This window comes from Elephas maximus, chromosome 10 (assembly GCF_024166365.1).
Source record: "Elephas maximus indicus isolate mEleMax1 chromosome 10, mEleMax1 primary haplotype, whole genome shotgun sequence".
Lineage (NCBI taxonomy): Eukaryota > Metazoa > Chordata > Mammalia > Proboscidea > Elephantidae > Elephas > Elephas maximus.
Window position 1 is genome coordinate 81,235,935 of NC_064828.1, and position 26,861 is coordinate 81,262,795.

Consider the following 26,861-nt stretch of genomic DNA (forward strand, 5'->3'; position numbering starts at 1 on the left):
AAACTTGGGGTTTATTGATTTTTAAACTGCAAATAGTCGTTACAAAAAGTTTTTTCTTTTAAATAAATTCACACAAAGAAGAAGAAATAGAAAGCGACGGTAGTGAACAGCAAGAGGAATACTAATTACATTCATCTTATGGTGTGTGTGCCAGTTCTGTTTACATTAACCTTGGAAAACTCCAAACCTGGAATCCAGAACCTCAAATCTGTAGTCGGAATGTCTTTTTGAGATGGGCACGTGGAAGTCAAAGGGTTTCTTTTTTTTTTTTTCCCTTTTACAAGCTATACATAAAAAGTTGTTTTCCTTCTCCACTGTCACAGAGCTATTACATACATTCTCAGTCCTAGTTGTGAAAGGCCTAAAGAGAAAGAAACTCAATTTGCAGTCCAACACAAAGGGGGGAATTTCTAAAATAAATAATCCAACAGTTTTTTGCATTTTTTTAAATTAATTTTTCATTTTTTTAAAATAAAATAACCAAAAAAAGTGTAAAGTTACAAAAAATGTCGTTGAAGAATAATATATTAAAACTGTGGAAAAAAAGGAAAAAGACACGTCACAAAATTTTAAGATTAATATGAAGATCATAATTTAACATAAAAGAATATATTCTATGGATTTGTCATCCCGATAAATATGAACAAAATTAACAAAAAAAAAAAAAAAAGCAAAGTTTGGCAATAAATACGTTTTGATAAGTTAAATAAGCTTTTTATATTGATGTGCAGTGACAAGCAAAATTTTTGCTCTCCAATTTCTGAAAGTTATATGAAGTTTAAAACCCAGGGAAAAAAGCATGGCGTGAGTGCTCTAAGGATAGACCTACGGTATTCTAGAGCAAAAACCATTAAAGCTACTTCTACAGGAAATCCTTTTACACAGATATTGTATGTGGAATGAATACCATTAACTGCTCACCCCTTACATGTTTAGCTTTTCTCTCATTTTTGTTTTCTTTTTTTTAAAGATGTCACATATAAACTGGGGAACTTTAGCACCAAAATCAAGTCTCTCATAGTCCATCTAGCTTCCCCTTCCTCCCCACTTAAAAAAGAAAAAAATAAATCACAAAGTCCCACTTATGTCACAATCTTCGTTCGCTTTTTCAGCCTTCCTTCCTGCAGACCTACACAAACTCGGGCAAGATTTGTCAACAGGGGGTTCAGGTCGGGAAGGAAAAAGTTTTGAATGTCAAGACAGGTTTCCCCAAAAACCCAAGTCTGGCAACAACTCTCCCAACGGGGTGGGGGCAGGCACTGGGAAGAGAGGGGCGAGGAAGAAGCGTGTGGGAGACTGAAATGAGGGAAGGTGCAGTCGTGTCGCCAGTGGAGGGAGCTGCTGGTTCTGGGTCTCCGGCCCCTCCCCATGGGCAGAGGCTCGGGAGGCCCACGGGTGCCCTCTGGCGTTGAAGAGGTAATGTAGTCACAGTGACAAAGTTAGATTACAAGGCACTAAGTTGCTTCTGTAAACTGTTACTGCTTTTTCTTTTGTGATTTGGCACTTAAGGCTTAAGCCAGAAAAAGGCATCTGCTGACAAATATGGGACTTGTCTGTTATGCATGGTAAGTGGGCTATAAAGTTGAGGGGAGGGGTTTCAAGCCAGAGGAAGCTACTGACAAATTGACTTGTCTTTATGTTAGGTGGGGTAACAAGGTGGGGGAGGAAGGGGGTATTCCAAGGTTCAAGGGAAAGGGGTTGAGCTTAATCTTGTTAACGTAAGGTTTGTCAGGAATCAGATGGGGAGGGGTAAGGGTGCCGGGGTGTGGGTGGGGATGGAGTAGGCAGGGGGTCCCTCCCTACTCTGGTTTAGTCATCTGAGATGGAAAGTCTGCTGAAAATGGGCAGGCGTCTTGAGTTGTCCAAAGTGGGGGAGTCTGAGCCACTGTGGCTGCTGCCGGAGCTGCTCAGGTAGCCCTCCTGGTCCGAGAGAGAATCCTGAGGGCTGGGGGGTGAGTCAAACATGTGAGGGGACTCGGACATGGGCCGGAAGAGGAAGGCAGTTGGGGAACCACCCCCGGGCAGCCCCATACTAGGGGCAAAAAGGTTCGCCAGCTCCTGGCTGGAGAAGGCGAAGGGGTTATTGGTGCCATCGGGCAGGGTGGGTGAGCCCAGGAGGTCATCAGCACTCAGGATGGGGGGTGGGGTGATGGACGTGGGGCTGTCCAGCAGCCCTGTGGCAGCGGCGGTGGCAGCGGCACTGGGAAACCCAGCAAAGCTAAAGCTATGCTGGAGGCGGGGACGGTCAGCGGAGAGGTCCCGGGCCCCAGCCAGGGCTCGGCGCTCCTCGGCGTTGTGGATGAAGTGGCAGCGCGGCCCGTAGGGGCAAAAGCCGATGGTGTGGAAGGTGCGGCACAGCTCCGTCTTGTACTTGGGGTGACGGGTCAGGCTGCGGAGCTCGTGGATACCGTGTGCGAACTGGCACTTGTCCCCGTACTTACAAGCTCCATTTTCCTCGAACGGGCGACACAGCTCCGTCTTGTAGCGGCTGGAGTTGACCTGGCCACTCCCCGGCTGCTTCTGGGTGGGCAGCAGTCGCTCACCCCCCTCTGAGAATGAGCGGTCGCGGAAGCGGCTGTCCCGCGAGCTCAGGGCTGGAGCAGGCTCACCCTTCAGGCTGCTGAGGAGCTGGTTCTGGTGGAACTTGGAGCTGGGCAGAGTGACTGAGTGCCTCCGAGGGAAGCCCCCACCAGCAGGGGTGCCCACCGCCTTCCTGTCCAGCAGGCAGCCCCCGGCACTGGGAGTACTGTAGTTGAGCATCTTGTTACCCTGGATGGAAGAAAGAAGAGAGGAAGGGTAGTTAGTATGGAGGCTCTCCACCAGGCCCAAGAAGAGTACCCACCAAAGGGCAGCCCCCTCCACAATCGGAAATGCCCTCCAGCATATGGGGATCAGTCTCTCTCAAGAAAACCGTTCCTACCTCTGACCTCAGCAAGCCCTTTCCTTCCCCTTCTCCCATATACCATTCACCTGGGTTTCTTGCGGCCTATGCGAAAGAAACCACAAAATCCTGATCTGCTTGACAGATTATTTTATGCAAGCACTCTACTCGCAAGGGCCCCTGAAATGCACCCCCATATCCTGTCCCCAAAGCTGCCACTTTTATCCATAATCATCTAGTCTTCTTTACCTCCCAGACAGATTCCTCAACTCAAAACACCCTATACACCTCAACCTCTCTAGGTCCCTCCCCCAATAAAAACAGGTAAACCTCAAAGAGACTAGGAGCTAGGTCCCCTCTTTTCATCAGTCCTTGCTTACTTGACACCCCCCACCCACCTTGGCCTGGCCAAAGACTCTACTTGCTCCTTCAGGAAGTGTTCCCTTCCTTCAGCAACAGGTTTCCAGACTGCCTTTGCTTGGGGGTAGGGGCAGAGGGAACTAGAGACGGAGGTACTCTCTAAGGGTTGGGGGAGAAAGAGATGTGGTCCCTTAAAATAAAGCTGACTGCTCCATGCTCCCAGAAGGGGTGCTTCCACAAAGATCTCCTCCACCATTCCCTGCCCACCCCACCCCCCTCCACTGGGAAGATTCCTTTGCAATTAGTCTTCTGGCTGCAAGAGCAGGCCTGGATAAGAGCGCCGGTGTTTAATTAATCTTTAACGCAAAGCTGCAGATGGAAGGAAAAGGAAAGCACCAAATGCCCCCACCCACCTCGCAGTCAATAGTGCAATGGGGGGAGGGGGGGCAGAGCCAGAACAGAGACTAGTTTCTGTTCCAGTGGGACCCTGGTCACCAGCCCAAACTGTACCCAAGATTTGGAGAGGGTGCAGGCAAAGGACCCGAGTGCTGGCTCCCAGCCCATGTGGGTGTCATTGTGCAAATTCTAAAGTTGGTCCCTTAGGATCAGCTGTGGGGGATCGCTAATCGGCAACCGCAGCCACCCCACTGAGAGGATTACAGGAACCGAGTCTCGAGCAGGTTCCCAACAATGAGGTTCATTTAAAAAGTCCTGAGGGCGGAGGGGGCGAAAGAAAAATAGATCAAAGCGGGGAAAAGCAGAGAAGAGAAGTAAGAAGTGCTGGGAAGCTCAGGCAGCCCCGCAGGCAACTGGAGTTTGCGACAGGGCTGGGAAGAAGGGAAGCTGAAAATTCAAACTTTTGTTTTTGCTCTTCAGCTCTTCGGCGTCCCTGCACCCCAACCCTGCAGCCCTGGGGCCCTGGCAGCTGCACCGACAGGAGCAGCAAGCTGGGAAAAGAGAGCAACATGACCCGACGTGTTTAAAAGAAGGCAAAGCACTTTTAGCAATTAAAAGTAGCCTAACAGATTCACCCTTTCAAATTGGGGGTAGGGAGTTGGGGAACAAATTAATATCCACAGGCTCTTCCTATGTACACTCTGACCGCCCTCCTGGAACATTCCGGGTTTAAGACTTTTCCAACACTGGCCGGCAAACTAGACAGCGTAAGAAGGCTCTCATTAAATCCTTCCCCCGGGGACCCTTGATCTCCGGCCGGCGCCCCCCGCTCCAATCGACGAGCTTAAAACACATGTAGGAGGGTCAACCCCAGTCCTGCTTCCACCCCCCAAAGTTTGGAGCCCAAGTGACCAGCACCGGAGGAAGCCGGGCCGAGCTCGGGCGGACACAAGCCCCACTGCAAACTCGTTTTGCAACGTCCTTTTGAATCACAACTCTTGGCCCTTTTTCTTCCTTGCAGATCTCCAGCCCCTCCAAAGAAAAGGAAGAAATCCCCAGTACAACGTCGTCCGCAGACTCATTTCTCCGGGGGACCCCACCCCCCAGCTGCAAGAGACTCGAACCTCTCTGGCGGCGCAAACCGAGAAACTAAGCTAACCAGCGAACCGCGGCTTAAGCAGTACTGTATGTACGGAAGAAGGGCCGAAAACTTCGCCCAAATCCCTGCGTCTCCCGGGCAGCACCCCTCGCAAACTTCGCCCCTCAAAACTCTTGTCTCAAGACTCACATCCCCTCCAAAAACTGTTCAAACTCAAGGGGTGGGGAGGAGTGGACCAAATTCCTCCGAAGTGTCAACGAAATAAGGGCGAAAAAAATAACTACTTCGCTTAACCTCTGCTTTCCAAGATCTCTAATTTGGGGACTTTTTAATAAAACAAAAAAAAGCAAGGAAAAAAAAACTTTTGGAAAAGCAAGCGCTCTGCCCCACTTTACCTTGCATAAAACTTCGCTCAAGTCGAAGATGGTGGCGGACACGAGGGTGGTGGTCATCCTGGGCGCTCGGACCGGGCAGTGGCTAGGGTCTGGTGTGTCGCAAAGGTCCCGATGCGGGGAAGGCGCTGCCTCCGGCTCTCCGCTGTGGAGTCCCACACGCCTGATCCCGGCGCCCCTGGCCTTTCTCTGACTCTCCCGGGCTGCGGCGCGCAAAGCCCAATTTATAAAGTTTCAGATTTGCCTGGCGAAGAAGGAGGAGCTTTAAACTTATTTAAATGAGGAAGAGGAGGGAAGAAAAAGTTGATTGACACTGAGGTTGAATCAGCCATGCGGTCAAACTCAGGGAAAAAAAAAAAAGAAACTTTCAAAAGGAAGAAGGGGGAGGGGAGGACGAGGAAAGAAGGCTCGGGGGGGGGGAACACTCCGAACCGCGCACAACTTTTTTTTCTTAAAGAGGAAAAGTTTCGCGTCCACGCGCTTCGCTACCCGAGTGCTTTAGGCGCCCCTCTCTAAGGTCGTGCGAGGTGCGGGGAGCAAGGGCGCCCCCCCTTTGTCACCCACCGAGCGCGGCTCTGTGACATCACTCCTTTCACCCCCTTCGGATTCTTGTTGTTATGTTGTTGTTTTTTGTCGGGCAGGAAGGCGGGCTCGACTTTCTCTTTTTGCAAGCGGGAGCTGAAGCCCGTACTTAATGCCCGGGCTGCGGTTTCCATCTTGAGCTCATCTCCCTTGAAACTTCTCCAACTACGCGCAGAAGTTGCTCTCCCCGAGTTCTCTTCCGCCTCGACTCCCCCAAAAGCAAGCGGGGCAGGGTGAAGAGGTTGGAAATTGGGAGGATGCACAAAGCGTTCATGTCTAGGGTTTCATTTCAGCGATGGGGGAGACATCATCTCCCGGAGGACCCGGGCAGGCGGGGGCGAGGGTGGCGAGCCTTAGCGCGTCGCAAGCGTCTACACTTGCGCTCGCTTTGCAGGCGGCACCCTCTGAGTGTGGGCGTTTGGAGAAGAGGGTCGCAGCAAAGAGTACAGTCCAGGATGATTTGTTTTTCTTTTAATAGACCTGAGCTGTGAGTGGAATTTCTTTCACGCACCCGGTCTTTAAACTTTTTAGTAAAGAAAACCCCTAATCATTCACGAACGCCTCTACCTCGCCCCCCCCAAAAAAAACCCAGAAACGCACCACTTTCCGTGCGCGCGCAAACCAGCCCCCTCCCCACACGTACCAAGATGTTTGAACAATGAGAAAAGTTACTTTGGTAAGAATAAAGGTAAAGAGGAGGGGTGTGGAGAAAGAAGCACCCGACACTCTTTAACTTCTTGTCGCTTCCCCCCCGCCCCCACGAGAACGGAACATATGGCTGGTAGCGCTGCGCTATTTTGGCGGGACGGGGGAGGGAGAGGGGCCACGGGAAACCGAGCGGACCCATAATGGATTATTACGCCTTTAAGAAACGTAAAATATATATTTATTTACTGTTAGATTCGGGTACCTCCTCACATGCAAATAAAAAGTTGTGAACGTCTCCCCCGACCCGCTCGGGTGCTGGAGGGGAAACCGAGGCGGAAATTGCCGGACCGCGTTTCTTTCCTATTTCCACGCGAGCCCGACAGCCGCCTCGGCCCTCGCACGTTTCTTCCCAGCATTCGAGGCCGCTGGGTCAGTTATGAAACCCCGAGCGCCGAGTGGCTAGGAGCGGGTTCCATTGCGATGTAATTAGGTCACCCCATTATGAGCACGTTTCTTTGGAAAGGACGGGGTGGGCCGACCAGAGCACTTGAGTCGCACGCTCAGCACCCTCCTACAGGCGCGCGCGCGCGCACACACACAAACACACACACACTCACTCTCTCTCACTTTTACCGCATTTATTTTTTCGTCAACCTCCAAGCAAATCCGGGAAAACCTTCCAAATCACAACTGTTTTAGAAACCGGTTGTTTTTCGTCTTTGTGAAACACAAAACTTCAGCTGCAGCCACGAGGCTACGTGATCCCCAGCCTGGTTTGCTTTTATTTGTCCCCTCTAACTTAAATTGATGGCCCCCATTTTTTAATCCGGCTGCTGCCTCTTCCTTTCTCTTCTGCTGCTCTCCAGCCGCCTGTTGCTTCCCTCCCCTTGCTTCCATTTTTCAGCTTTTCTTGAAATCTGGCAAGCGCCAGAAAGGAAATAACTCCCCTCCACCTTAATTTAAATCATTCAAGTGTAGGTTTCTTTCTTAAAGGGATGTTTGCTCGCTCCTTTTTCCAGCTCCAAGGAGTTACGGGGCGGGGGTGGGGGGATTGTTCGTGCAGTTTCTTGGTGATGAGATAATGAGTTCCAGATTTCAGAACAGAGCTGGGTGCGCGTTAAGACCACGAGGTTAGTCTGAGTCCTGATGTGAAGCTATTTCGGTTTCTGATTACACACACAGAGACACACACACACCAAAGAAAAGGGGTTGGCTGGTCTTTAACTCCAGAGAGTTCGCGAAGCTCAGCTGGGGGGGGGGGGAGCGGGAATGGAGAAGTGAAGGGGGGAAGGGGAGCGGACCGGGCCGCATTCCCGCCGGTGGCCAGTCCCCACACCGGGCACCGGCTGTCCACCCGCTCCGGGCGGCGCCAACTTTCCCTCCGCGGCTGCGGGACCGGCCTGAGGCACCGTCATGAGGCCTCGGCGCCCCGGGCTAGCTCAAAATACACTTTTTTTTCAAAGCACAAGGCGATTCCTCGAATTTCCTCCGCTTTTCCAGCTCTCGGCGGGGCCTCCCCTCCCCCGCTCCCGGGGACGCAGGCTCCGCGGGGCGGCGGCCGGCAGAGCCCGCGCGTTCCCGAGTTGTTTACCGGCTCCGCCGCCCGGCCCGGTTTGTTTCAGCTCCCAGAGCCTGTCTCTATAATTAAACTCTTTTTTAATTGTCGGGTTGAAACGTCATTTCGGGGACTTTCCAAGGGTGAGGGAGCGAGGGGCGAGAGCGAGCCTCGTTAACCCTTTGCTGACCGGCCCTCCACGTCGCGGCCGAACCAGGAGCCGCGCCCAGCCTGGCCGCAGTCGGGTGAGGGGTCTGAGGACTGCAGCCGGCCCGCCCTGCCCAGACGAGCACACTAGGTGCCCAGCGGTAGCTGCACGGCCACGAGCCCCAATCCGGGCAAGCAGCCCGTCAGGAGGCCTGCGCGACCCTCCCGCCTCCTCCACGGCCGGCCACCCTCCAGCTCCGCGCGCGCGCCTTGCTCGGAGCGGCCGCCCTTCACCTGAACTGCCGCTTCCGACCGGGAGGCGAGCGGGCAGGCGGTCCGTGCCGGCCCGACTTCCGGGCCCTCCCCGCTGGCCTCGAGCAGGCGCCTCACGGGGAGGGGCGGGCCAAGGACTTTGGGTTTGGGAGTGTTAGATTTTGTGAAGGGGAAAGTGAGTCCTCGGAAAGTGGGAGGCGCTGCGGATTCACTCATCGGCCAACCTGGATCCTGGGCGCACCTCTCAGCAGGTGAGATCGTGGGCGCCAGGCCGCGGGCCCCTAGACTGCCAGGCCTCGTCACCAGCGCCCGCTAAGGCATCCCACATCCAGGGTCCCCTCTTGGCCCTGGCTGCAGCACAGGACCTGCCAGCTCAGAGCCCGACGGTATTGCACTTCCGCCCCGGCTTCAGGTCATTTACCAGCTCCCCAGATTCTTTGGGTTGGGCCTAGCCTTTGCCCCAACTCTGCTACCTGAGACTCTGGGGCAGCCGCAGAATCCCTGGGTTAGAGAGAGAAGGTGAACCTACTGGGGCTCCGGGAGTCACTTGGTTTTGAGTACTTAAGTGGAATGCAGATTCCTCGGCCTCAACCCAGGCCTGGTGAATCAGGCACTGTAGAGCAGGACGGGGAATCTGCGTTTTTGGTAAATTTCTTCCTAAGTGACTCACGCCCACTAAGGTTTGAGAATTAGTGATTCAGGACTGGAGTTGGGTGACTTTTTAAGTTACTGACCAACGCCTCAATTCCCTGGTCTATACAGTAGGGATAACAGTGCCGCCTTAAATTGGTCGATAAAATGCCTAACTTCACACCTGGTTCACAAGCCTCTCTCTATATGTATGGCTGTTGGACGTAAACTAAATCACTCCTGAGGCTACAAAACAGATTCTGGGAAGTATTCACTTTGCAAAAGGAATCTTCGGAATACCCAGACCAGTTGCCCTTGTGTTGACTCCGACTATGGTGACCCCATGTGTGTCAGAGTAGAACTGTGCTCTCTAGGATTTTCAATGGCTGATCTTTCAGAATTAGATTGCCAGGCCTTTCTTCGGAGGCACCTCTGGGTGGACTTAAACATCCAGCCTTTTTGGCATTAACTGTTTGCACTACCCAGGGTACTCCGCTTTGGCGTAGACATCCATTAAAAGGCCAACTAACAACTTATAAATTTGATGTATATCTCTCTCACTCTGCATCCCCACCCCACCCTCCAGCCCTGGACACCGAAGGCCTTGAGGCCTGGAAAAGGGGATAGGGTGCTGGACTGGGAGCCCTGGGGAGGAGTGAGATTGGTCCAGATGAGGTGGAGGGAGCATGCCTGCCTGGAGTACTTTCAAAGCCTGTGGAGCCAAGGAAGGCATCAGACTGAAAAATACATGGTCACAAGCATTTTTGGAAACAGCTAGACAATGCGGCAGCAAAGTGGGACCCCATCAGTAAAAGCTGTATCCTATCATTTGCCATCCTCGAGCCCCTCAGAGCGCTTAGTAGGTGACACACTCAGCTGCCAGTATACCCCTGAGCCAGGCAGAGGGCTCAACAGAGTCCTTTAAGACTTATTTTAAATAAGGAACTGTGTGGCTGTCTGGAACCTTTGGGATATAGGTCGGGTCAGGCTGTGTCCTGCTAGGACTGCTGAGAACCCAGCTCTGGCAGTGTGACCCTGGCGGGGGATGGCGTTGTCTCACCCTCTGCCTCAAGTGGGATGTCTAAATAATTCTCATTCTTAGGTCAGTTGTGTTAACACCTTCCCAGAGGGAAATTCCCGGGTTAGCCCATAGCGGAGTTCCCTCACCCCCACCCGCTGCCTGGGCCTGCCTGGAGAGACAGGATAGCCCACATTCAAGAACAGGAGTTTTGAGTCACCTAGACTTTGATAGAAGCACAACTCTGCCAGTTAGTTACCACCTGCATGACTTCAAGCAGATCACTCAACCTCTTGGAGCTTCAGTTTCCTCATCTGTAAAAAATGGTACTAATATTAGTGACTACCTACTGGGATGCTCAGGAGGGTTAGACTCATTTTTTTAGCCAGTGCTTAACTCTGACAACCATTTTTTGCCCTCCGCCCACTCCAAACTGCAGACCTTGCTAGTAGTTGTTGCACATCCCTCTGTGGGGCATTGCTCCTGAGGTTCACTCCACTGGGGCTGTGCAGCTACCCCAGGTGGCACTGAGCCCCAGTCAGGAAGAATGCCTCTCTAGCAGTGGTGCATTGTACCCTGCAGCACTCCAGCATTCTAACTGCATTCTATGGAAATCATCTGTTTACCCACCAGACTGTAAGTTCCTTGAGGGCAAGGGCCTCTCTATTATCTGGGCCTCTTGAGTTGTTGGTGGCTGTTGTCAAGTCATCCCAGACTCATGGGGACTTCATGCACAATGAGATCCGAACTTGTGATCCACAGGGTTTTCATTGGCTGATTTTCAGAAGTAGATTGTCAGGCCTTTCTTAGTCTAATCCATCTTAGTCTAGAAGCTGTTTGTTAGCGGCCTTATCAAGTTGGCCAATGACGCATGGTGACCCCATACACAGCGGAACCAAATACTGCCCGGTCTTGTGCCATCCCCATGATCATTTGCAGATCAGACTGTTGTGATCCACAGGGTTTTCATTAGTTGATTTTCAGAAGTAGATTGCCAGGCCTTTCTTCCTAGTCTATCTTATTCTGGCAGCTCCACTGAAACCTGTTCGGCATCCTAGCAACACACAGGCCTCCACTGACAGGCCAGTGGTGGCTATGCGTGAGGTGCGTTGGCCAGGAATAAAACCTGGGTCTCTCATGGAAGGTGAGAATTCCACCACTGAACCACCACTGGACCTAGAGCCTCATGAGCAGCATACATCTTTTTAGTTTTAGCCGAACCTTTGCTGTTAAATCCATTTCCATACTTTGATCACTCTAAATCTAGCAGCAGGAGTAGAGGGGACTGGCAGAGTTTCAAGGGGTGGCAGCAGGGAAGGGCTTGGGCTTAGCAGGAAGCGGGGGACAGGAGCCCCTATAGGACTTCACACTGGGATGATTTAGGGAGGTTGAACTTTCTGACCTTGCCCAGAGTATGTTCTGTGTCACTGTTAAGAGGCAGCAAGGTCTAATGGAATGAGCACTGGAGTAGGAGTCAAGAATCTTAGATTCTAGAGCTACTCTGCCTCTAAGTTACTGCAGGATCCTGAGTGTGTTTTTCTGTTCTCTGGGCCTCAGTGTTCTATCCATAGATGGGGAAGATTGGACTAGACCAGTGGTTCTCAACTCGCACTCTGGGTAGAATCATCTGAGGAGTTTTAAAAAAAATACAGTTGCCTGGTCCCACCCCACCCCCAAAGATTGATTCAGTTGGTTTGGGGTGAGGCCCAGCATTTGTATTTTTTAAGCTCATCAGGTGACTTTATTATGAAGCCAGGAACACAGGATTCAATTAGTTAAAAGCAATGATTCTCAACTGGGGGCAGTGTTGCTCCCCAGTATGCATTTGGCAGTGCCTAGAAATGTTTTTGGTTGTGACAACTTGGGGGTAAGGGAGCATTTGGATTGGCATTTAGTGGCTAGAGGCCAGGAATGCTGCTAAACGTCCTGTGATGCACAGGACAGCCCACTAAACAAAGAGTGATCAGGCCAAAATGTCAACAGGACTGACTTTGAGAAACCCTGTTTTAGAAGTTCTTTCCAATTCCAGGATTTCTGCATGCCTGGGCCCTGTCCCCACCCTCCCTCAACCTCTCTCCTCACTGCAGCCCAAATGATCTTTTTCAAAACCCAGATGTGATCTTGCATTCCCCTTGCCTAAAACCCTTGATCACTCATTCCTCTTAGAATAAAGGCCAAGCCCTAATCCAGCATGGTTTGACTCTCTCTTACTGCTCCAGCCTTGACTTTCACACCCCCTCTCTCCCCATGACCATGCCATCCCCCACAGCCCTCTCTTTGCTCTAGTCAGTTTTAGATGCAAATGAACCATTCTTCCTCCTGCCCCAGGGCCTTTGCATGTGCTGTTCCTTCTGTCAGAGTTGACCTTCCTTTGGCTCAGATAAATTCTAAATCATTCTTTAGAACCCAACTCAAAAAAAAAGAACCCAACTCAGGCATCACCTCCTCAGGGAAACCGCTCTTGATCCTCCCTGCACCACCTGCCCCCCAACCAAGGTATCTGTCCTCTCCCTTACAGCTCATGGAATACTCATTTCTTTCAAGCAGTTATTTCAGTTTGGAGTATACATTCATTCCCATACCTTTTTTTTCTTACTTTTTAGCATGTGTAATTGACCTTTATTTGGTATACAGCTTTATGAATTTCAACATATAAATAGATTATGTAACTACCACCACCATGAGGAAACAGAACAGTTTCATTACCCCTAAAAAAGTCCCTGCAGCTCTGCCTTTGTAGTCACGTTCTCCCCACTCCCTAACCCCTGGCAACCACTTATCTGTTCTCTGTCACTGCAATTTTGTCTTTTCCAGAATACCATATAATGGAACCATACAGTATATAACTTTTCTAAGACTAGTTTATTTCACACAGCACTGATACTTTCGAGATTTATCCATGTTGTTTTATATATCGATAGTTCCTTCCTTTTTACTGTTGAATAGTATTCTACTGTATGTGGGTACACCACAGTTTGTTTATCCATTCACCCGATGAAGGACATTGGATTGTTTCCAGGTTTGGTCATTACAAATAGAAATGCAGTAAACATTCAGGTACCAGTGTTTTTGTGATGGTTAAGTTTCTATCAGCGCTTCTAACCAGTTCGAACCAGTTAAGTCATGGCCAACAAGCAAAACCGGAACAGACTCAAGTTTCTACAGTTTGGGTGATTGGGAAGGATAACTGGAATGGGAAAACTTACAGGTCAAAGCCCTGGAATGAGAGACTCAGAAGGGGCACCGTGAGCCCTTTCAGGAGCCTGATGCGTGATACTGGCTCATCGACCAGACTGTGGAGAGTGACACATGTTCAGAGCAGCACAGTGGGCTGCCTTCTTTGAGTGGGGCACTGCTGTTACTGTATCTGCTCAAAATCTGACAGGCAAGAGATGTGGTTGTTATATAGCGGGCACGCTGCCTTCGTTTTCTAAGAGGGAGATAAGGTTCCTAGCAGGGCTTCGGAATTTTTCTTGTTCTGGCTATTTTTCTAGTTTACTCACATTTTAAAACTTCAGGTCTGTTTCAGTTTTGCTTCCTTGGCCATGACTGAACCAGGAAGAACTGGTTCGAAGCCCTGGTTTTCATTTCTCTAGGGTAAATAACTAGGAGTGGAATTGCTGGGTAATATGGCAAGGGTATGTTAAAATTGATAAGAAACTGCCAAATTGTTTTCCGTAGCAGCTATACCACTCTGTATCCCCACCAACAATTTATGAGGGTCCCAGTTCTCCATATCCTCACCAGCATTCAGAATTGTCAGTATTTTTTATTTAGCCATTAGTCAAATCGGTATGTAGTGATATCTCATCGTAGTTTTAATTTGTGTTTTTTATAGCTAATGATATTGAACATCTTTTCATGTGTTTACTTGCCATCTGTATGTTCTCTTCGGTGAAGAGCCTGTCCAAGTCTTTTGCCTATTTTTTTAATTGGGCTATTTGTTTTCTTATCGTTGACTTCTGAGAGTTCTTTATATACTCTGGATACACTTCCTTTGTAGGATATGTGATTTGCAAATATTTTCTCCAGTTTGTAGCTTGTTTTTTCATTCTCTGAAGAATATCTTTCTCAGAGCAGAAGTTTTCAGTTTTGAAGAGATCTAATTTATCACTTTTACCTTTTGTGGATCTTTTTGGTATCACATCTAAAGACTCTGCCTAACCCCAGCTCATGAAGATTTCCTATATTCTAAAAGTTTTATAGTTTTATGTTTTACATTTAGATCTATGATCTATTAGGAGTTAGGTTTTGGGTTTTTTTTGTTTTCTTAATTGTACTTTATATGAAAGTTTACAGAACAAACTAGCTTCTCATTAAACAGTTAGTACACATATTTTTTTTTTACACATATTGTTTCGTGACACTGATTAACAACCCCACGACCTGTCAACACTCTCCCTTCTCAACCTTGGATTCCCTGTTACCAGCTTTCCTGTCCCCTCCTGACGTGCCCCTTTAGTCTCATTTTATTTTATGGGCCTGTCTAATCTTTGGCTTAAGGGTGAACCTCTGGAGTGACTTCATTACTGAGCTAAAAAGGTATCCAGGGGCCATACTCCCAGGGTTTCTCTAGTCTCTGTCAGGCCAGTAATTCTGGTCTTTTTTTGTGAGTTAGAATTTTGTTCTACATTTTTCTCCAGCTCTGTCTGGGACACTGCATTGTGATCCCTGTCAGAGCAGTCAGTGGTGGTAGCCGGGCACCTTCTGGTTGTACTGGACTCAGTCTGCTGGAGGCCATGGTAGATGTGGTCCATTAGTCCTTTGGACTAATCTTTGTCTTGTTTCTTTAGTTTTCTTCATTCTCTCTTGCTCCTGAAGAGGTGAGACCAGTGGAGTGTCTTAGATGGCTGCTCATAGACTGTTAAGACTTAAGATGCTACTCACCAAAGTAGAATGTAGAACAATTTCTTTATAAACTATGTTATGCCAATTGAGCTAGATGTTCCCTCAGACCGTGGTCCCCACGGCCCTCAGCCCAGCAGTTTGATCCCCCAGGGAGTTTGGATGTGTCTATGGAGCTGCATGACCCTGCCTTGTACAAGTTGTCCTGGCTTCCCCAGTATTGTGTACTGTCTTATCCTTCACCAAAGTTACCACTTACCTATTGTCTATTTAATGTTTTTCCATCCCCAACCCTCCACTCCCTCATAACCATCAAAGATTGTTTCTTTTTGTGGGTAAACCTTTTCATGAATTTTTATAGTAGTGGTCTCATACAATATTTGTCCTTTTGTGGTTGACTTATTTCACTCAGCATAATGTCCTCCAGATTCCATCCATGTAATGAGATGCCTTGCAGATTCATCGTTGTTCTTTATCCTCACGTGATACTCCATTGCGTGTATGTACCGTAGTTTGTTTATTCATTCATCTGTTGATGGGCGTCTAGGTTGTTTCCATCTTTTTGCTATTGTAAACAGTGCTGCAGTGAACATGGGTATGCATATGTTTATTCGTGTGATGACTCATTTCTCTAGGATATATTCCTAGGAGTGGGATTGCTGGATCATATGGTATTTCTATTTCTAGGTTTCTAAGGAAGCGCCATATCATTTCCCAAAATGGTTTTATCATTTTGCATTCCCACTAACAGTGCATAAGGGTAAGATAGTATCTCATTGTGGTTTTGATTTGCATTTCTTTAATGGCTAGTGATCACGAGCATTTCCTCATGTATCCATTGGTCGCTTGAATGTCTTCTTTGGTGAAGTGTCTGTTCGTTTCCTTTGCCCATTTTTTAAATGGATTATTTGTCTTTTTGTTGTAGAGGTATTGGATTTTCTTGTAGATTTCAGAGATTAGACCTTTGATTTGTAATAGCCAAAAATTTTTTCCCAGTCTGTAGGTTTTCTTTTTACTCTTTTGGTGAAGTCTTTTGATGAGCATGTTTAATTTTTAGAAGATCCCAGTTATCTAGCTAATCTTCTGGAGTTCGTGTGTTGTTGGTTATGTTTTGTATCCTGTTAATGGCATGTATTAGGGCCTCTGGTGTTGATCCTGTTTTTTTTCTATGAACTTTATAGTTTTTGCCTTTATATTTAAGTCTTTGATCTATTTTGAATTAGTTTTTGTATATGGTGTGAGGTATGGGTCCTGTTTCATTTTTTTGCAGATGGACATCCAGTTTTGCCAGTACCATTTGTAAAAAAGACTGTCTTTTCTCCATTTGATGGATTTGGGCCCTTGTCAAAGATCAGGTGACCCTAGGTGGATGGATTTACATCTGGGTTATCAATTCTGTTCCATTGGTCATTATCTCTTGTTGTACCGGTACCAGGCTGTTTTGATTACTGTAGCTGTATAATAGGTTCTGAGGTCAGGTAGTGCTAGTCTTCCTACTTTATTCTTCTCCTTCAATAGTGCTTTCCTTATCCAGGGCCTCTTTCTTTTCCATATAAAATTAATGATTAGTTTTTCCATCTCTTTAAAGAATGTTGTTGGTATTTGGGTCAGGATTGCATTGTATTTTAGATTGTTTTGGGTAGAATTGTCATTTTCACAATGTTTAGTCTTCCTATCCATGAGCATGGTATGTTTTCCCGTTTATGTAGGTCTCTTTTGGTTTCTGGCAGTAGTGTTTTATACTTTTCCTTGTATAGGTCTTTTACATCTCTGGTTAGATTTATTCCTAAGTATTTTATTTTTTTAGGGGCTGTTATAAATGGTATTGTTTTCCTGATTTCCTTTTCATCATTCTCTTTATTGATGTATAGGACTCCAACTGACTTTTGTATGTTTTTCTTGTACCCTGCTACTCTGCTGAATCTTTCTATTAGTTCCAGTAGTTTTCTCATGGAGTCTTTTGGGTTTTCTATGTAGAGTGTCATATTATCAAATAGGGACGGTTTTACTTCTTCCTTACCAATTTGGATGCCGTTTATTTCTTTGTCTTGCCTTATTGCTCTAGCTGGGACTTCCAGCACAATGTTAAATAGGACTGGTGATAAAAGGCATACTTGTCTTGTTCCTGTTCTCAATGGGAATGTTTTCAGGCTCTCTCCATTAAGAATGATGTTGGCTGTTTGTTTTTTATAGATGCCCATTTTATGTTGAGGAATTTCCCTTTATATCTATTGAGAGTTTTTATCAGGAATGGGTATTGAACTTTGTCAAATGCCTTTTCTGTATCGATTGAAATGATCGTGTGATTCTTTTATTTGTGTGGTGGATTATGTTGATTGATTTTCTAATGTTGAACCATCCTTGCATACCTGGTATGAATCCCACTTGGTCACGATGTATTATTTTTTTCATATGATGCTGAATTCTATTGGCTAGAATTTTATTGAGAATTTTTGCATCTATATTTATGAGAGATATTGGTCTGTAATTTTCTTTTTTTGTGGTGTTTTTGCCTGATTTTAGTATTAGGGTTATCCTGGCTTAATAGAATGAATTTGGAAGTATCCCTTCCTTTTCTATATTCTGAAATAGTTTGAGCAGTACTGGTGTAAGCTCCTCTCTGAATGTTTGGTAGAATTCTCCAGTGAAGCCATCTGGGCCAGGGCTTTTTTTTGTTGGAAGTTTTTAAATTACCTTTTCATTCTCTTCTCTTGTTATGAGTCTGTTCAGATTTTAGCATCATCTTGTGTTAGTTTGGGTAGGTAGTGTGTTTCTAGAAATTTGTCCATTTCCTCTAGGTTTTCAAATTTGTTGGAGTGTAGTTTTTCATAGTAACTCTGTTTTGATCCTTTTTTATTTCAGCTGGGTCTGTTGTAATGTTCACTATTTCACTTCTTATTTGGGTTATTTGCATCCTCTTCTGTTTTTCTTTTGTCAGTTTGGCCAGTGCTTTGTCAATTTTGTTGATCCTTTCAAAGAGCCAACTTTTGGTTTTGTTGATTCTTTCTATTCTCTATTTCATTTGTTTCTGCTCTGATCTTTATTATTTCCTTTCTTCTGATGGCTGTGGGCTTCTTTTGCTGCACTCTTTCTGTTTGCTTGAGTTGTGTAGCTAATATTTTGATTTTGTCCCTCATCTATTGCTATAAATTGACCTCTGAGCACTGCCTTTGCTGTGTCCCAAAGCTTTTTATATGATGTGTTTTCATTCTCATTTGATTCTAGGAGTTTTTTTTATTCTGTCTTTGATTTCTTCTGTTACCCAGTGGTTTTTAAGCAAGGTGTTAATCAGCTTCCATGTAACTGATTTTTTTTCCCCTTGCTCTCCCTGTTGTTAATTTGTTCTTTTATGGCATTGTAATCAGAGAAGATAGTTTGTATTATCTCAGTGTTTTGAATTTTGTTGAGGATTGCTTTGTGGCCTAAGATGTGGTCTCTTCTGGAGACCTTTCCATGTGTGTTAGAAAAGAATGCATACTTTGCAACTGTTGGGTGGAGTGTTCTATATATGTCTATGAGTTCAGCTTGGCTGATTGTGGCCTTTAGATCTTCTGTATCTTTGTTGAGTTTCTTTCTAGATGTTTTATCCCTTACCAAGAGTGGTGTGTTGAAGTCTCCTGCTATTACTGTAGAACTGTCGATTTCTCTTTTCAGTGCTGTTAGAGCTTGTTTTATGTATTTTGGAGCCCTATCATTGAGTACACAGATATTTATTATGGTTATGTTTTCTTGATGAATCATCCCTTTAATCATCATATAGTGTCCTTCTTTGTCTTTTATGGTAGATTTGTTTTAAAGTCTGTTTTATCTGAGATTAGTATTGCCACTCCAGCTCTTTTTCGGTAGCTGTTTGCTTGATATTTTTTTTCCACTCTTTGATTTTTAATAAATTTATGTCTTTGTTTCTACGGTGTGTCTCTTGATGGATCCTGTTTTTTTATCCATTCCTTCACTCTCTGTCTCTTTATGGGTGCATTTAGGCCATTTACATTCAGTGTAATTATTGATAGGTGTGAGTTTATTGCTGTCATTTTGTAGTGCTTTCTTTGGTGGTGCTGACATTTTCTTTGTTCCTCTTACTCTCTGTGCTGAATTCCTTTTGTTTTTGGATTTTTTTTTTTTTTCATTTCTTTTGTTTTTGCTGAGACTTTATGTTTTTCTTCTTTATTTTGATGAGTACGTTTGTTAACTTTCTTTGTGGTTACCTTGAAATCTACCCTTATTTTCCTAGGTTTGAACCAGTCTTTCATTACTTGGTATCACCTTGCCTTCCTCTCCATTAGAAAGTTCTATACCTACACTGTTTATTCCCTGTTTTATTGTTCTGACTGTTGTTGTCCTTTACAGATTAACCTCTCTGGTTCCCTGTTGTAAATCTTTTAGTTTTGAGTAGTTCTTGAGAGTTCATTTCCTACGTAGGTTATCTGACTAGTGCGATCTTGTGTCCCTGATTCAGGCTGTCATCTGATGTTGTTCGTTCTCAAACCAAAGGACTCCCTTCAGTAATTCTTGTAAGTTTGGTTTGGTTTTTATGTATTCCCTTAATTTCTGCTTATCTGGAAATGTCCTAATTTCACCATCATATTTGAACGAGAGTTTTGCAGGATATATTATTCTTGTTCGGCAGTTTTTTCTTTCATGGTTTTATATCCATCATCCTATTGCCTTCTTGCCTGCATGGTTTCTGCTGAGTAATCAGAACTTAGTCTTATGGTTTCCCCTCTGTATGTGACTTTTCGTTTTTCTCAAGCTGCTTTGAGGATTCTTTCTTTGCTTTGGTTTTGGTGAGGGTGATTATGATAAGCCTTGGTGATTTTCTTTCAGGGTTTATCTTATATGGGGTTCTTTGAGCATCTTCGATGGTCATCTTTTCATCATTCATGGTATTAGGGAAGTTTTCTGTCAGCAATTCTTCAGCAATCTTCTCTGTGTTTTCCATTTTCTCCCAGTGTTCTCAAACTCCAAGCACTCACGAATTTTCGCTTTTGATTTTATCCCACATCATTTTCAGGGTTACTTCATTTTTCTTCATTCTTTTTACTGATTTTTTCTCAGACAAAGTAGTATCCAAGTATTCATCTTCAACTTTGCCGATCCTGTCTTCCAGTGTCTCAAACCTGGACCTCAGACCTTCTGTGACACTGTCCATTCCTGAAATCTTGTTGTTTACCTTCTGAATTTATAATTGTTGTTTTTGTATGATTTCTAGTTGGGGATTTGTTTTGACATTTTGAATTCTTCCATTGTTTTGTCTGTATTTTCCATGATTTTGTGTGCCTTTTCCATGAATTTGTATATTTTTTCCTCGTTTTTGTCCGCTTTTTGCTTCAACCCTTTCAGCTCTGAAATTAGAGATTTGAATTCCCTATCAGTAGCTCCAGTGCCTTTTCTTCTACTGGAAAGTCATCTGGTGTTTTATTTAGATGCATACTGAAACCATCCTGTCCTGTTTTTTTAATATGTTTTGATGTCTGCTGTCTTCAGGACATTCAGGAGTTATTTTCTTTGTTTATTGATTGTAGGTCTGTTTATTTCATCTTGTTTTTTTGTTTGTTTTATTTGGTTATCTCTGAGCAGGCGGGCTATGTGTTCTTTGTTGTTTGCTCGTCTGCGGGCACAATGCTTTTCACCTCTTGTCCAATGGGCAGGGGCAGTCGCTCACCTGTGGTGCAGCAGGGCAGGTCCAGCTGAAGGGAAAGGGCTGACATGGGTTGTTTGTGGCACGTACTGGGCTGACAGAGCAGACTGCAGGTCAGTGCAGGGAAGGTTCCGGTAGGCCGTACCTGTGCTACTCATGGGTGCAGTGTTCAGCACACGGTGCAGATAGGCAGGAGGGAAAGGAAAGGTTGTTGTGTGTTGCTAAGTTGGGTATGGGAAAGAAGAGAAAGAGGAGAGAGAAACAGGAGCCCAAAAAAAAAAAAATGTGCTGAGGAAGCCTGCTGTTGGAGTGGAGAGACGAGAAACTGAGAAATGAAGAAAAACAAAAAGGGAAAACGAAAAAGAGAAAAAATAAATAAATAAGAAATGCCCCCAGTGATCCCACCAGCAACTGGGGAAGTGGCTCCCAGGCCTCGGGGCACAGCTTGTCTAGAAGGGTTGGAGATGGGACACAGCACCAGGTATTTACGAGACAGGAAAAGAAGGAAAGTAGAAAGAGATGAGAAGCTGAGAGATGAAGAAAAACAAAAAGGAAAAAAAAAAGTAATAATAAAATAAAAAGAAAAGCCCCCAGGGATCCCACTGACACAGCTTCACAGACCAGGGAATTAGCGCCCAAGCCACACAGTACATCCTGCTAGAAGGGGCAGAGATGGCCCAGAGTGCCAGGTATTCAGGAGACAGGAACATAAAGGTAAGTAGAGAGATGAGAAATGAAGAAAAAGAAAAACAAAACAAAAGGCCCAGGGATCCCACCAACATGGTGGCATGAACTGAGGGGAAGCAGTTCCCCAGCTCAACAGCGCTTCATAGCCTGTCAAGAAGAAGCAAAGATGGCACACGGAGCCAGGTGTTCAAGAGAAGGGAGGGGGAAGAGGTGAGAGACAGGAAAGAAGCTGAAAAATGCAACATGAGCAACAAAAAAAAGCACTGAAGGAGCCTGCTGGTGTGGGCGGGATGAATCCAAGCCACCGAGGCCTGCTGAGAAGTGGTGGAGACCAAGCAGGAGGAAGAAGGGTTTGCTGGGCGGGGGGAAGCATGTATCACTGGTTACCAGGTGCTCTGTCTCTTGCTGAGAGCTCTCTGAAGCTGCTTTCCCGTAGTCCCTGTCTGTCCGCTGATCTCTGACAGGAGTCCAAGATGGCAGTTTCCATAACCACTGCTCTGTATGACAGACAGCAGAGCGACTTGGCTGAATGTGCACAGAACACCGAGAAGAATAATCTTGCAATAAATTTCCCAAAGGATCCAACTAGGCATTGGCCGCATAGAGTTGACTATTTTAAGCTGCAGAACATCTGTAGATAGCTTCTTAGCAACCCATCCTATATCAAAGCGTTTATCTATGATGAATGTATGAATGCAATAAAATAATTATTTTAGATCAAGAGCATTCCATTCCCAGATGGAATTTAAACAAAAAGCTCCCAGCTCTGAAAAACGGGCTTTCAGAGTAGAAGAGCCCCACTGCTCTGAAATCCAAGGCCCTCAGATGGGTGGGGTTGTTTCTCTAAATTTATTTTAGCCACTCATAGAAACAGAAGGGGGAAGAGGGCAGCTGCTTGGACATCAGCACTAGGTTTAGAGTATTAATATCTGTATGGTCAGGTTTTATTTGCTTTTTGTTTTACCTTTTGGGGGTGGGGAGGCAGGCAAGCAGGCAGGAATGTCTCCCAGCTGCACGGCTTCCAAGCCAGGTTTTTCACATTTCTCCTGTATGCTACCCAGTGCCCAACCCCAGCCCACTCCTCCCTGCCTCACCTTGGGATGGCTGGAGGGTAGACCATCCTCATCTGTACCTGCTGAATACCTAGCACTGTGCCTGGCCTTTCTGGCCTTTTCTCAGCAGCCATACCCAGGCACCTTTGACATCAACTTTCCTCCTATTCCCAGTATGGATCCGAGAGAGAGAGAGAGACTGATTATTCAGCTTGCTTTCTTTCTGGCACTAATGTAAGCACAGGGAAACTGGGACCTCTGTCCTTGGTCCCCAGCAGAGCCCCCTACCCAATCCAAATCCTACCCCAATGGAGTTTTAGATAACGGAATCCAGGTCTTTTTAGCCCTATCTGCCTCCTCCTCAGCCTCCCTACTTAACCCACATCCTCATGACCCCTGAAGCCTGAACAGTTTCTTCTATTGTATCTCCCTCCCCCACATAACTAGAAAAAGGAGTTGAAATGAAACTACCATTTTGCTTTTTAAAACCTGTTCTTGTGCTGAATTCAGAATGCTTTATGGAGCTCAAGTTAATTACCTCCCACAGTTCTGGGGAAAACTGAGGCACAGGAAGGGGAGGTGGCAGCAGGCGACCTACGCTCTCTGCAGGGAGGTGAGATCATATCCAGGCATCTGAGGCTCCTGGCTAAACCCTAAGGACCAGGGAAAGACAGGGCTCTGGGCCTGGTAGGACACCGCTATATGAGGGGGGTCTGAAGGGACAGGAGACACCCACAAGGAGGCTAAAAAGTCTGCTAGCATGAGGCTTGAATAAGTCCATGAGAATATGGAGTGGGACATCACACAGTGCTCAACCCATCAAAACCAAAAAAAACAAACCCATTGCCGTAAGTCAATTCCAACTCATAGCAACCCTATAAGATAGAGTAGAAGTGCCCCACAGAGTTTCCAGGGAGTGCCTGGTGGATTCGAACTGCCTACCTTTTGGTTAGCAGCCACAGCACTTAACCACCACACCACCTGCATTTCCTGCTCAGCCAACCAGAATCTAACAAATCATTTTGGTTTCTTTGCAAACTCCGCTGCCAAAGAAGATGGGAGAAGGGGAGATCTGCCTCCCCATTCCTCACCTCCAAGGTGGACAGAACTGGGATGGGTGGGAGGAAGAATGGCCTGGGGAAGGAATGGGAAGGACCCAATATAAAAACTCTACCGGAGGTTCCTGCTCTGAACTATGGGGGTCTGCTTCAGTGTGGATCAAGGGTATCCTACGTGCTTGTAAGCTGTGAAGTGCTGACAAGCATACCATTTTCTCCCAGCATGAGCAAGTATGCTCTGGAATTGTTTTTGACTCCTCTTGTAGCAAAACCCAGTCTAGAGCTAGGCAGACTCCACTCTGGAAAGCTATTCCTTCAAGAAGCAGGACCCATCTCCCCAGCCAGAACAGGGATCGGGCAACTTTTGGAGCGTGGCCATGTGGGCAGCCAGTGGGGGAGAGTGGATACAGGGCTTTGAGCAGGTTTGAACCGGTTCAGTCATGGCCAATGAAGCGCAACCGGAACAGACCCAAATTTTTACCATTGGTTGATCTGGAATGATAACCGGAACAGGAAAAATTACGAGTCACAGCCCTGGAATGGGAGACTTGGAAGAGGTGTAGGGAGCCCTTCCAGGAGCCTGGTGCACGAAATTGGACTGTTGGCAGGACTGTGGAGAATAACACGCATTCAAAGCAGCACTGTTTGCAGCCATTTTTGAGCAGGCCGCTGTTCTGACTCTGCTCAAAATCCAACAGGCGAGAGATTTGGTTGCTATGCAACACATACACTGCCCTTGTTTTTCTAAAAGAGAGATTAGGTTTCTAGCAGAGCTTCGACCTGAAATTTTTCCCATTCCAGTTATTGTTCTGGTTCACCCAAACTTTAAAAATTCCAGTCTGTTCCAGTTTCGCGTCCTGAGCCATGACTGAATGGAGAAGAACCAGTTCAAAGCCCTAAGTGGATGGATCTTTGCTAGGGCCATGTGATTTCCTTGGTTCCCGTGTTTCTCCCACCAACTCTACCCTTCCACCCTCAAGAGACTGCAGCCCCCAAACCAAGGCCTGCCCTTGCCTGGCCAGTGGCAACCAGATCTGGTGCAGCTGCTCAGCGAGAGAACAAGCTCTCCTAGAGACCAAGGGAAGCAGCTGTAGAAAGATTCCTGCCAGCCCGAGGGTGTAAATATTTATCCAACATGGTGCGTGGGAAGAAGGAAGGCAGAGGGAGGTGGCAAGAATGAGATAGCACTAAGACTGGCTAATTCAAGGACCCTGCTCCTTGGGCTTTGCTAGGAGTGAGGCGGCTCAGGTGAAAGGAGCTAGAAGGCTGTTAGGACCCTAATCCCAACCTGAATTCCTACAACAAAGGGGCCGGGTCCTTGCCCCCAGCTCTCCTGCCAGCGTTGAGGAGAGCAACGTGGAAGAAAATTCATCACCCATCCTCAAATAGTTCATTTTGTGTACTATAGCCCTCTTTGTGAGTTCCTTGGGAAGGAGGCTCTGCCTAGAACCAAGTTAAACTAAATGCATAGGCCTAGAGTATGGACCTGGGGCTCTTGAGCCTTATGGCCTTAGGGCCTTAAAGGATACCTAACCCCGAGTTGGACTCAGGGCTGAAGGCTTGGAAAATATAAGCGAAGATTTCTCCTAAAGCTTCAATTATATAATCACCAGCACTTTCCTAAAGTGGCAGAGCACATTGTGTGTTGATGATGATGAGGAAGAAGGGAGGGAACCTGTAGAAAGGAGCAAGGGGTGCCTGTGGAGATGGCGAGGGGGCCTTGATGCCACTGGCCAGAGAAGTGTGTGGCCACTATCACCACAGGGGCTAGAAAAAGAGCATGGCCCTCCCGGCCTCCACCTGTTGCTCCTGGCTCCCTCTACCCCAGGGTGCAAGTCGGCTCCGGGTGCTTTTCAGCTGCCCCCTTGGCTGGGCCCACTGAGGATACAGCCAGGGCCCTGTAGCATTGATGCCCAGGATGGGAAGCAAAGCCTGGGCGGGTGGGGACAGCCAGATGGACTCCAGTCGATTTGCCTCAGACAGCTGGGGAGCACAGCCCAGGATGCTTTTCACCTCCCAGCCCCTGCCACTCGGGACAAGGAGGGATGCGGCTGCAACTTCCAGGATTTCTCTGCCACAGCACCCATCAAGAAGTGCTACCTGCCTCTATCAGTACCAAGGCTGACCCTCGCGGCCCCTCACAGGAGGGGTTTGTGTTACCCCCCAGTGGCTAAGAGCATTTAAGATGCCCCACAATGACCAACCTCTTCTAGCACTCCATCTGTACCCTCATAAAGCTCACTGGTCGGGGGGGAATGGGAAGATGGGCCTTCCTCTGGAAAACTGTCTCTGTCTCCCCAGCTGACAGCTCTGGATGTCCAGGAAGACCTAGAACAGTCCCTTCAAAGAATACCCAGAGTCACCCAAGAGGCAAACCCTTATGATACAATTCTCCTTTGTCAACAACATAGAGCTTTGCAAGCAATACATTTCCAGTGCACCTTTCCCAGAGCCCCAGCCTTTTTACCTGTTGAAGCTGGTTAATTACCCCACCCACCCATCTAACCAGAGAAGGATGGATTCCATTGCGTCCTCTGAACAAGGGGGCCGAGGCCCGCACACCATGGAGAAAATACCATCTGCACCCCACAACCGAAGCCCCAGTCTGGCAGATACCACTGGCCCTCACGGGGAGAGCAGCACTGTCCCCAGCCCCCTCCCTGAAGGAAGCTCCTCTTCCAGCAGCCCCCTGGGCTGGAAGGAGACTCTTCAGGCGCCCACGTCCTCTTCTGCTGCTCTGGCTCTGCCTGCCGGCTGTGGCCTCCTCCTTGCCAGCACTGCTTAAACAGATGAACAGGAATCAAAGCTCATGTAGCCCAAGGAAAGCTTCAGGGAAAATAACTGAAGCTGAAGGAAAAAAAATAAGAAATTAGAGGAGGGAAACTCTAGAAACAGACAAAATAAACCATCCAGGAATCCAGATGTAAAACGAGGAAGGCCAAAAGAAAAGTATGCTAAGAAGGTGGGGTAGGGAAGGGAACTGAGAATGAAGAAGAAAGAGGGGGCAGTTATAAATACTCTGAAAGGAGAAAAAAACGTGAAAGCAAACAACACCAGAGAGGGAGACCCAGGAGAGAAAAGGAGGCAGCAATGAATTTAAAACAGCTGCTCTGACCCTCAACCAACCATGCTCAGTAATGTTCTGAGTGGCTACAACAATTGCTTTCTATGGATTTAAGAATCTTCCAGAGCCTAAGCAGGAGTCCTAGAAAAACAGGCTTCCTCCTTGCCCTGGTTTTTCCTACAGTTCTCCCAACTCACTCCACTATAACTCTTGCAGTATGAGGGCTGGTCATCCTGGGGCAAGACCAAAAACCAGTCCAGGTTACCCCAGAGTGTGGCAGCTTCTGTCCTGGGGCCCTACCAGGGCTCACTGGAGAATTTAATCAGGAGTATCCCTGTGCGCCAGGAGAAGGACTGGGTGTGAGTGGGGCTGGGATAGGAAGAGGTCCATCCCAGCCACATCTCTCATAGACAAGGGCCATATAGCCTGACCTACAAACACACCATGCCTGGAACAACAAGGGTCATGAAGAATAGGCATACCTAACCCCATGCAAAGTCGGAGGAGTCCCAGCAAATGTAACTTTTGGAAACAGA

The 26,861-nt window shown here is 47.1% G+C and overlaps 1 protein-coding gene and 1 long non-coding RNA gene across 2 annotated transcripts in view; one reads left to right on the plus strand and one right to left on the minus strand.

The window, feature by feature from the left end:
* Positions 1-249: 249 nt before the first annotated feature.
* Positions 250-5,340, minus strand: ZFP36L1 (ZFP36 ring finger protein like 1). Its single transcript, XM_049897966.1, has 2 exons — positions 5,132-5,340; positions 250-2,769 (listed from the first exon to the last, which is right to left on the minus strand). Exons 1-2 carry the CDS (start codon positions 5,186-5,188, stop codon positions 1,810-1,812), a joined length of 1,017 nt encoding a protein of 338 aa, XP_049753923.1. The 5' UTR covers positions 5,189-5,340; the 3' UTR covers positions 250-1,809.
* Positions 5,341-8,068: 2,728 nt separating this feature from the next.
* LOC126083890 (uncharacterized) overlaps positions 8,069-26,861 on the plus strand; it is a 44,741-nt gene continuing 25,948 nt past the window's right edge. Inside the window, exon 1 of the long non-coding RNA XR_007518890.1 lies at positions 8,069-8,584. This is a non-coding gene — a long non-coding RNA (uncharacterized LOC126083890). The remainder of the gene's footprint in view (positions 8,585-26,861) is intronic.